The sequence below is a fragment of the Benincasa hispida genome, chromosome 1 (assembly GCF_009727055.1).
Source record: "Benincasa hispida cultivar B227 chromosome 1, ASM972705v1, whole genome shotgun sequence".
NCBI classification, from domain to species: Eukaryota; Viridiplantae; Streptophyta; class Magnoliopsida; order Cucurbitales; family Cucurbitaceae; genus Benincasa; species Benincasa hispida.
This window is the reverse complement of record NC_052349.1, coordinates 63469435-63479186: the sequence shown is the minus strand read 5'-3', so window position 1 is coordinate 63479186 and position 9752 is coordinate 63469435. Positions and strand designations below refer to the sequence as shown.

General features: G+C 35.6%; 1 protein-coding gene and 3 non-coding genes across 6 annotated transcripts; all 4 read left to right on the top strand.

The window, feature by feature from the left end:
- Window positions 1–929: 929 nt before the first annotated feature.
- On the top strand, window positions 930–5799 carry LOC120091981 (protein CMS1). 3 transcript variants are annotated; one of them, XM_039050175.1, is made up of 9 exons: window positions 930–1232; window positions 1421–1616; window positions 1700–1772; window positions 1933–1973; window positions 2050–2131; window positions 3564–3613; window positions 3862–3975; window positions 4128–4258; window positions 5575–5799. In XM_039050175.1, the coding sequence occupies exons 1-9, from the start codon at window positions 962–964 to the stop codon at window positions 5604–5606; spliced, it is 990 nt and encodes a 329-aa protein (XP_038906103.1). In that variant the 5' UTR covers window positions 930–961; the 3' UTR covers window positions 5607–5799. The 3 variants fall into 3 exon arrangements, with proteins under 3 accessions (XP_038906103.1, XP_038906095.1, XP_038906109.1); XM_039050167.1 differs by having other exon boundaries at window positions 5569–5799; XM_039050181.1 differs by lacking the exons at window positions 1933–1973; window positions 2050–2131 and having other exon boundaries at window positions 5569–5799.
- LOC120070433 lies at window positions 2064–2148 on the top strand. The gene has a single exon (XR_005479928.1). It is a non-coding gene; the product is annotated as a small nucleolar RNA Z122 (small nucleolar RNA).
- On the top strand, window positions 2726–2811 carry LOC120070432. The gene has a single exon (XR_005479927.1). It is a non-coding gene; the product is annotated as a small nucleolar RNA Z122 (small nucleolar RNA).
- Window positions 3117–3199, top strand: LOC120070434. Its single transcript, XR_005479929.1, has one exon. It is a non-coding gene; the product is annotated as a small nucleolar RNA Z122 (small nucleolar RNA).
- Window positions 5800–9752: the final 3953 nt, after the last annotated feature.

Genomic DNA, 9752 nt, shown 5'->3' with positions numbered 1-9752 from the left:
TTTCTACTCTCCAACTCTCAAATTTTAACTCTCAATTACTTAGAAACTGAATTTTTTTTAGGCCTAAAACAAAACTCCAAAAAATATAAATCTAAACGAAGAAACGAAAGCGAAATAGGAAAAATATTCAAACATACAAAAATAATCACATACCTAGTAGATCTAAAACAAATAACACAAAAAAGATAAAATCACCACAACCATTGGAGAAGTAGATGAACAAGAGAAAAGAGAGGTTCTTAATAAACATAAATTAAAAAGAACGTAACTAACAACCTAGAAGAGGGAGAGAAGAGAGAGGAGAGAGAATTTGAGGAAAATAATCCAGAGGGAATGAAGGAGAAGGGAAACTAGACAAGTGAAAGAAGAGAAAAGATGAAAGGAGTAATGTGAAGAAACATGTGAGAGAGAAAAACTCCATAGTTGAAACATGTGAAATGAGTAAATGAAGGGAGTTAGAAAACACGTGAGAGGAGTAATGTGAACAAAAAACATCTTATGAGATGATAAAACGATGAGTTACTAAATCTAATGTTTTTTATTATTAGGGGACAAAACGTTGGATGTGTTTTTTCTTTTGCCTACCCAATCCAACTCAATTTAAAGGGCTAAATGCTCCCTTAGTATATAACAAATCAAACAAATTTGTATATAAAAATATTTTTGAGAAAGTGATACATGAATGTTTTTATTTTAAGCGGTTTTTTAATGAAAATATTCAAATGAAAATGAATTTTTGAAAAGTCAATCAAACATACGGGCTGGGCCAAATGAAAGGGAGGATCTAGACCACTAAACATTGCCCAGTGTCGAATTTGGGCCTGGCTTTGGGCTACAGGCTATTTAACTGGGCCTATTCACAAAAGCCCACCAAAAAGTTATCAACAATTTCCGTTTTCTTTAGTCGTCGCCTCCGGCTATAAGTTTGGCATTCTATTCCACCTCTAGAACCCTAGAAACAATGGTGGGTTTAGAAAATGCAGACAAAGCTTCTGAAGCTTCTCTTCGAAACCCTAGAAAGAAGCGCAAACAGCGGCCTCCAAACAACCCTAAGAACTCCAAGAAGAGGAAGTCCGTTGTGAACAACAACCGCGATGCGCAAAATGCCAACAATGGTAGTGAAAACAGTGCATCGGAGGCACTTCCATTGGAGCCCTTCAGCTTTTTTCTGGATGAGTTCCAGACGGCTAATGATGTGCAGATTTCTTCGCTTGAGTTTGAGTCCATGAAAGGTACTTTACTAATCTGGATCATTTTCTCCTTTTTTGAGTCGAATAAAACGTAACATCTTTTGGAGTGTTTAATTAGCCGTTCTAGTGAAATGGTATTTAAAGTATGGTTGATAGAGCCTAATTGTATGACTTTTTCTGTAATGCGTGAGAATTTATTTGATTTTTGTTATGATTGGAGAATTTTGTAGATAGATGTATTCTGGGTCCTCCTGAAAGTTCAGTGCAGGATGATAAAACCTTGGTGAAACATATCAAGGAAGCTTTTGGGTCATCGTGGAAAGAAGTTCTTTGTAAAGGGAAACTCTTTGAAGGAAAGACTGAACCTGGTAGTCCTGCTGTTCTTATAATCAGCACATCTGCACTTAGGTCGATTGAACTTTTAAAGTAAGATGGAGACTGCTTTTCTGCTAGTATTGATATATATGGAGTGCCTGCTTTTGTTTAACTTATTTCTCTATATTCATCAGGGGTTTTCGATCGCTAACTGAAGAATGCCATGCTGTAAAGCTATTTTCAAAGCACATGAAGATTGAGGAGCAGGTAGTATGAAGTTTCTTTCCATTCTCTTTTCTCTTTTAAATGGTTCAGAGATAGGAAGGAGATAGGAGTAACATATGTTTTCGTTGTTTAATGATGTTTCAAGTTTTATTGTTCACTTATTTTGTGAATTGAATGCTTGTTGTATATCAACACTATACAGAGGGGGGATGATAATTGTTTTCATTTTGCTATCAGGAACAAGTAAGAAAAACTCCACTATATGCTTTTAGAGTTCTAAAGTATTCAAATTCTTATCTTTATTTTGAAACCCTCTTAGTTTCAAACTTTGGATTTGGGAGATGAAGATACTTCAAATAACTATCAGAGGCAAAAGCACTGCTGAATTTGATGGTTTGCACGTCAGTCTGATCCTGTATTTTCGTTACCTTTTCTTTTAATTGTACTGATTTCAGAACCTGGTCTTCTCTTGTGCTTAGTTCCTGTTTTGATCTTCATGGTCACATGATTAATTACGAATAATTTTTGTAATGCCCTGCTTTTCTTGATGAGCATGGAAAGCTCAAGCAATGATTTAGATTCTTGATTCTTAAACACATCAATTAACAATGTTCAGCAAGTGATTGGTGATTTTTTATGGCTCTAGTAGATTTGTGTCTTGACCAATTACTGGTTTGCAAGATGTTTCATATTTTTGTGGTGAGATGTGTTGTCCTTTCACCCTACTAGTTTCCGTTTTGATCTTCATGGTCATGTGATTAATTATGAATAATTTTTGTAATGCGCTGCTTTTCTTGATGAGCATGGAAAGCTCCAGCAATGATTTAGATTCTTGATTCTTGAACGGATCAATTAACAATATTCAGCAATAGTGGTTTGTGATTTTTATGACTCTAGTATATCCTGTGTCTTGGCCAATTACTGGTTTGCAAGTTATTTCATATTTTTGTGGTGAGATTTGTTGTCCGTCCATCCTACTAGTTTAGTTTATTGGGTTTGGGAATTGATGACAAGCTAGAAAATTTTCTCAGATGCAGCTGCTATGCTGAATGTATTATTTGCACGTCAGTCTGATCCCTTATTCTCAATGACAGTTGTCATTTCTCAGCTTCTGAATGCTGGACTTGTAATTACCTTGTTATTTTTATTGTTTTTTTAAATATGGATAAAGGAAATGGTGTTTTAGCATTTCCCTCCAACCTCTTAAAACAAACATTTACATCTTAACTTTTCCTGTTTTGAAAATTTTGTGTTTCTCATTCTTATGGTTTTCCTCCATCCATTTTATGCACAGGTCTGTTATTTTTATATGAAATCTTCAGCTGAACTCCCAATTTTATTGTCAGCTGTCTGTGTTGACTACAATTTTGGTTTCTTATTTTTATGTTTGGGAAATGAAGACAAATTGAACTGTTTCAACAGAGGTAGATACTGTGCTGAACTCTATTGCACGTCAGTCTGATCCCTATGATTATTGGGTATAACCTAAGCTCTTATTATGGGAAGTATATCTTTTGGCCCAAGATTTTTTTTTTTTTTTGGGGGGGGTGGGAATTCTGGGTTTTTTTGTACTTTTGTCATGATTTGGATCATTGTCTCAAATCCTCATTTCTGCTGAATTGGCAATCAAAGATCCTTTTGAATTGGCCAAATGACATTTTATTTCAATTTCGTCAAACTGTCTGTAATGCAATCTTACTTTGTGGTTTAGCTGCATCATCGTTTGATTTCTTAAAATCTCCAGTTTTGTAAACGATGGTTTTCAGTTGTGTTATTTTTAATGGACCATTAGTTTCTTGAACTGTTATTGTTTTCCCTTTATGATGGGTGCAGGTACAGCTGTTGAAGAACCGTGTTAACATTGCGAGTGGTACACCGAGCAGGTTAGCTTTCAGTATTGGGTTTATGACCGTTGATTAAAGAGTTCCAGTTCTAGGATTTTGTTTTGGATATAGGAGTGGTGTTGAGTATCGTTGGAGTAAAATAAATACTGAAAATCTACAACCTTCTTCCTGGATCTATCACCTTTTGCATCGATATTCAAAGAACATTTATTTTCTTTCCATTCATTCTAAAGTTTATCAACTGTTTGACTGATCCTTTGTCACATTCTCTAATTTATCAATTTTAGGATTAAAAAATTGATTGATACCGAGGCCTTGGGGCTTTCAAGATTAGCAGTTATTGTGCTCGACATTCAACCAGATATTAAGGGATATTCTTTATTTTCACTTCCACAAGTCAGGTTTGAACCTCATAATTTTTCGCAATTTCCCTTTCAAAACTTTTTATTCTATGCTCTTAATTGTGAAAATACAGATTAAAAAAAATATTTTCGTGTAGATTCACAAAAGCTAATCATTGGACTCTTTCTTACTCCTGAAATTCATGTTGCAGAGATGAGTTCTGGGATTTGTACAAGAGCTACTTACACCCAAGAGTTGTTGAAGGTGAGCTACGAATTTGCCTCTTTGGACCTTTACAACCTTCTCGAAAGCGAAGGAAAAAAGAACTTACCAGTCCACCAGGTGAGTAAAGTATCAACAAAGTCGAAATTTAGACCAGCCCTTTTGTTAATGTATCCTCAAATTAATTTCATCTGTTGATCAGTTTTCCTTTTCCTCCATTCCTATATTTCCCGATTTGGTTGGGTTGTACCAAAATTTTGCAACCTGAGCTGAGCCCTATTGTTGTAGTTTGGCTTATAGTTACCAAAATATATCTGAGAGTGCCCATGCTTTTCTTGAAGTCAGAGCCACGCGAAATTTTATATGGAATGTGGTGTTATACATTTTTTTTTTTGTATTATCTCCCATTTCTCAGGGCATAAAAATAGGTAGCCTTTATTTGTAATGTAAGAGGTTGTGGAACATTACATAAATTGTTTGTGTTGGAAGTAGATATGGAATCTGTGTTAGCTCGAAGGAAAATGGTTGTATATGCATGTAGATCCGTCGAAAATATATTTCAGAATATATAATTGTGCGTGTTTTTTCCATTAAATTTGAATACAAGACAAATACAATCACATGTTTAGCTTGGGTGGTGTATGGGCAGTTTTGCATGGATGACTATTTTGAGTCTCAGATTTTGATGAAAACCAAAGGTTTGTTTGTTTGTTTTTGACGTTTTGCTTGCATCATTGTTATGTGGAAGGAATGGCTAATGTTGGTGGTGGGTGTCACTCTTTGATCTCACCTTCGATCCTTGATTCATGTTCATTCTCCTTCTCGCTTCCACTATTTTTAGAAAATTCTTTCCCGATTGTTGCTTTAGTTTCAATTCATGTTTGATCCTTTCGCAAGAAAAAAATTTTCTTCTCTCAAAATTCTGCTTGAAGAAGAGAAAATTGAAGAATCTCAAAATCTTAAAAGTGTAGACTTAATACACCTAGAAGGAAGAAGGTACAAACTAGAGGAGGAACAAAAATTGAAAAGTGAGAGAGAGAATCAAGGAAAGAAGTCCATCACATGTACATTTTGTCATGTGAAATACAAATTATATGTTTGTATGTTTGTATTCTTTCTAAACACTTTTCTGATGTCGACCTTTTGTCACGTGAGATACAAATTATACCTTCAAAGTTTTAATAATATTTGAAAAGTCGTTACATTAGCTTTCTTTCCTTCTTTTCGATTCATTCCTTTAATGATGACATAAGTACCAATATTTCACCTGTGTTATTGATATCAAGTATGAGACAAGTAATGGAAGGTTATTCTTAGTTATTCAATTTTGGTCGAACTCCTCAACTTCTTTTCTCATTGTTCTCCCAGTTTTAGGCCAACATTCTTCTTGTTGATCGCTTTCAACGAGTTTTACTTCATTTTTTTTGTAGGTACAGAGCAAGAAGAATCAGAAATGGAGAGAATGTAAGTGTTGATGAAGTATCAGTGTACTTTCATAATGGGGCACACATTTAATCATGAAATCGCCTACACCAATGTAAGCGACTGAGTAATATTATATATAAGTGATCGTTACAATCATATAAACGATCAATTATTAAAAAAAAAAAAGCAAAATGTTGGGTTTAATCAAGTCTAAATACGATCAAGTTGGTCGAATATACCGTATGTCCGATGAGATTATGGGGTGAATATAACCTATGGGTGGGCTTACTGCGTGTTTGCACGAGGATCGCGATAAAGTCATATGCTCTTGTTAACGCATATGGCGAGGCACTGAAGTTTGCAAATCCGAGCATGGTCTTTGAGGTTGAAGTAGAAGACGATCAATACTTCACGTACGTCTTCATGGCATTCGATTTGCATATTAGGAGATTCTTGAACTGCATCTGCTCTGTAATTGTTGTTGACGGGACACATTTGCATGAGAAACATAAAGGTATATTGTTAATAGCAACGTGCATTGATCGTAATAACAACACATCCTATTGCGTTCAATATTGTAGATGGTGAGATGATGTGTCATGGAATTGGTTCATGACTCATTTGAAGGCTTTGATTGGAAACATTCCATATTTAGTGATTATATCAGATCGTTACATCTCCATTGGAAATGCTTTCACATGTATATTCCCCAACACATGCCATGCCCTATGTATATACCACATTTGGATTAATTTGATGGACAGATTCAAGAATAAGAACATAATCCCACACTTCTATTTTGCGACCAACGTTTATAGGATGTCTAAGTTTCAAATATCTTGGGCTAAGCTCCATCAATGTCCCGGGGTGGTAGCTATCTTGAGAAAGTTGGATTACAATGGTGGGCAAGAGTTTATCATGTCCATTGTAGATATGATAAGATGACGATGAATATAGTAGTATGTCTCAACGGTGGGCAAGATTTTATTAAGTCCATTGGAACATATTTGTGTATGGCTGCAGGGTTAGTTATGAAGGAACTCGTTTTACAGAGAACCTATGAGTGGAAGCGGATCGCCCAAATCTCATTTCGATTGAAACAAACATTTATAATAAAATAATACAAATTATGCATCATAACATAAGTTATAACATGCTTTCTAATAAGAAAAAGAGTTTAGAGATTTATCCTCCAATCTCACGTATATCCCTCGAACAAACTCGAACACTTCGAACAGCAACAAAACTCCTCGAACAACAACCAAACTTCAACCAAAAGGAGAAGAACACTACCAGTTGGTGACCTTGGTATTATCCGGGTGAGAATCCAGGAGTAGTGGGCTCTGGCTATTTTGGTTAGGAAGGAGTTTGTGAGATTGGAGGATGAAGACGATTGAAGGAAGAAACACAATATCGCATAGCAAAGTTTGCTTCAATCGTGTAGGCGATGAGACTATCGAATAGTCTCTGATTAATCGTGTAGCCTTGACTCAAGTCGTGTAACATTTCTTTTTGGAAAAAATAAAATCATATTTTATTTATCCCAATAGCCACAAAACCACTTAACTTCCCACTAAGGCGATTAGAGAAAAAAATGAATTAATTATCAAATAATTAACAATTATAAATAAATATGATAACCAACTTATCATATTATATTTATAACCTATAGTTTTAATATTGAATCATATACAATATAAATAATAGTTCTTTTTTTCTATTTTATGGCATTTAATATAAATCATATTTATATTAATTTAACAACTATGAATCTTATTCATAGAAAATATACTTGAATCAGATTCAAATATTTGTTCCTCCAATTAAACTATAATGTATCATATACATTATGTCAATTATATCATATATAATTGAATCTATTTAATTATATCATATATAATTAAATTCCTTCTTATTAATTTGAACAATTCAAATTAACCCAAAAAATTATTTTCAACTAAATCCTTTTGAGCTACTAAGGGGACTTTATGGAGTTGTAGCTTGAAGCTCCAACGGTACGTGAATAAATAATTAAACTCTTTAATTTCATAATCCACCATCCGTTAACTATCGGGCACTCCACCAAAGACCGATAATTGTACTCTTCGTACTACAAACATATTTCTGTGCCCATTGAATATAACCAATCAATAGTACGATGACTCTTCACAAATTGCTCGTAAGTATAGCTAGGCCAAATTACCGTTTTGCCCCTATAGTTACATCTAACTTCTTATATACCACTTATCCCTCTAATGAATAATAGATCATAGTCCTACTATGACTAAACCCCTCTCGGGCCAAGAGATGGTGTGGCGCAACATTGTTCAAAACCCGGAATCAACCCTTATTGGATGTTAGTTTTTTGGTTTGTGGTTAATGCAACTAAAATATCATATATTTCATAGACAAAGTGAATAAAATATCGTATATTATTAATCACGGAAATGTTTTTTCATACAAGGGTTACAAACTATAGGACCCTACGAGATTTAGGGCATCAACACCAACAATCTCCAGCTTTTCCTACAACTAGTGGGGTGTACAAGATAATCAAACTACAAGTACACAAAACAATAAACTAGGACATAACATGCCCAGTACAAGATTTCCCACTTGCCCTAGTCTAGACGTGGTCTGTTCCATAGACCCATACTCTGCAGGTGACCCTCAAACACTGTAGACATGAGAGCCTTCGTAAATGGATCAGCAACATTGTGCTCCAAAGCTATCTTCGTGACAATCATGTCCCTTCGATGCATAATCTCTTGAATGAGATGGTATTTCTACTCAATTGCTTCAATCTTTACTTTGTCCACCTCCAACCCATCCAGGAAGACCTTATGTCCCAACACTATGCCCTCCTTCACCATGAAATGAAAATTTTCCCAATTAAGCACCAGATTTGTCTCTTCACATCTTTTCCGAATCTTCTTTAAGTTGGCTAGGTAGACTTCATAAGTGTTCCCATAAACGGAGAAGTCATCCATGAGATTGTGCATCGAGTGGACAAAGCAAAAATTGAACAACTTCCAAATCAGTCAAGAATTTTCTGAGCCAAACGACCTCCTTAGCAGCTTCACAAGTTGCTACATACTTAAACTCCATGGTGGAGTCCACGATGCACCCCTACTTGGTGCTTTGCCATAGTACAACCCCTCCGTTAAGAGTGAACACTGGTCCTGAAGTTGATTTATGAGAATCCCTATCAGTCTAAAAATTAGAGTTCGTGCATCTCGTAAGGATCAAATCCTTAGAACCATACACAAGCATGTAGTAGCTCGTTCTTCGTAGATACTTGAGGATGTTCTTGACGGCTGTCCAGTGATCCTAGATTAGACTGATATCTACTGACTATCCCTACGGCGTAGCAGATGTCATGTCTAGTACATAACATTGCATACATCAAACTGCCTACGACAGATGCATAGAGGACCTGTCTCATTTTCTCAACCTCTTGACGTGACTTAGGACATTGTTACTTAGACAATGTAACTCTGTTCCTGAAAGGCAAAAGGCCCCTCTTGGAGTTTTGCATCAAGTACTTGATAAACATCTTTCAATGTATGATGCGTGAGACAGTGCTAGCATTTTGTTCTTTCGATCCCGAATAATCTGAATCCCAAGAACAAACTGAGCCTCTCCCAAATCTTTCATTTGGAATTGGGTTGCTAGCCAGTTCTTAACTGCAGTCAGTAAGCCTATGTCATTCCTAATGAGTAGGATATCATCTACGTATAACACTAGGGAAACTACTGAACTGTTGATGATTTTCTTGTAGACACAAGGCTCATCAACGTTTTGGTCAAAGCCATATGATTTGATCGCAGTATCAAACCTTATGTTCCAAGATCGAGATGCCTGTTTCAGTCCATAAATGGACTGATTCAGCTTGCAAACCTTTTGCTCTTAACCTTGGACTATAAATCCCTTGGACTGCACCATATAAATGGTCTTCTCAAGATTGTCATTCAGAAAAGCAGTTTTGACATCCATTTTCCATATCTTATAGTCATAATATGAGGCAATGGATAGGAGGATGCAGATAGACTTCAGCATAGTAGCAGGCGAGAAAGTCTCCTCATAGTCAACTTCATCTGCCTAGGTATAACACTTTGCCACCAGTCTAGCATTAAATGTTTGCACCTTTCCATCAGCACCCCGTTTCCTCTTGTAGATCCATTTACAA

Excerpts from the sequence above, each read along its gene's own strand:
- LOC120091981 (XM_039050167.1), top strand. The coding sequence starts at position 962 with ATGGTGGGTTTAGAAAATGCAGACAAAGCTTCTGAAGCTTCTCTTCGA. Across the intron at positions 1,974-2,049 it reads CATTTTGCTATCAGGAACAA|TTTCAAACTTTGGATTTGGG; the intron begins GTAAGAAAAACT and ends AAACCCTCTTAG. Across the intron at positions 2,132-3,563 it reads CTGAATTTGATGGTTTGCAC|GTACAGCTGTTGAAGAACCG; the intron begins GTCAGTCTGATC and ends TGATGGGTGCAG.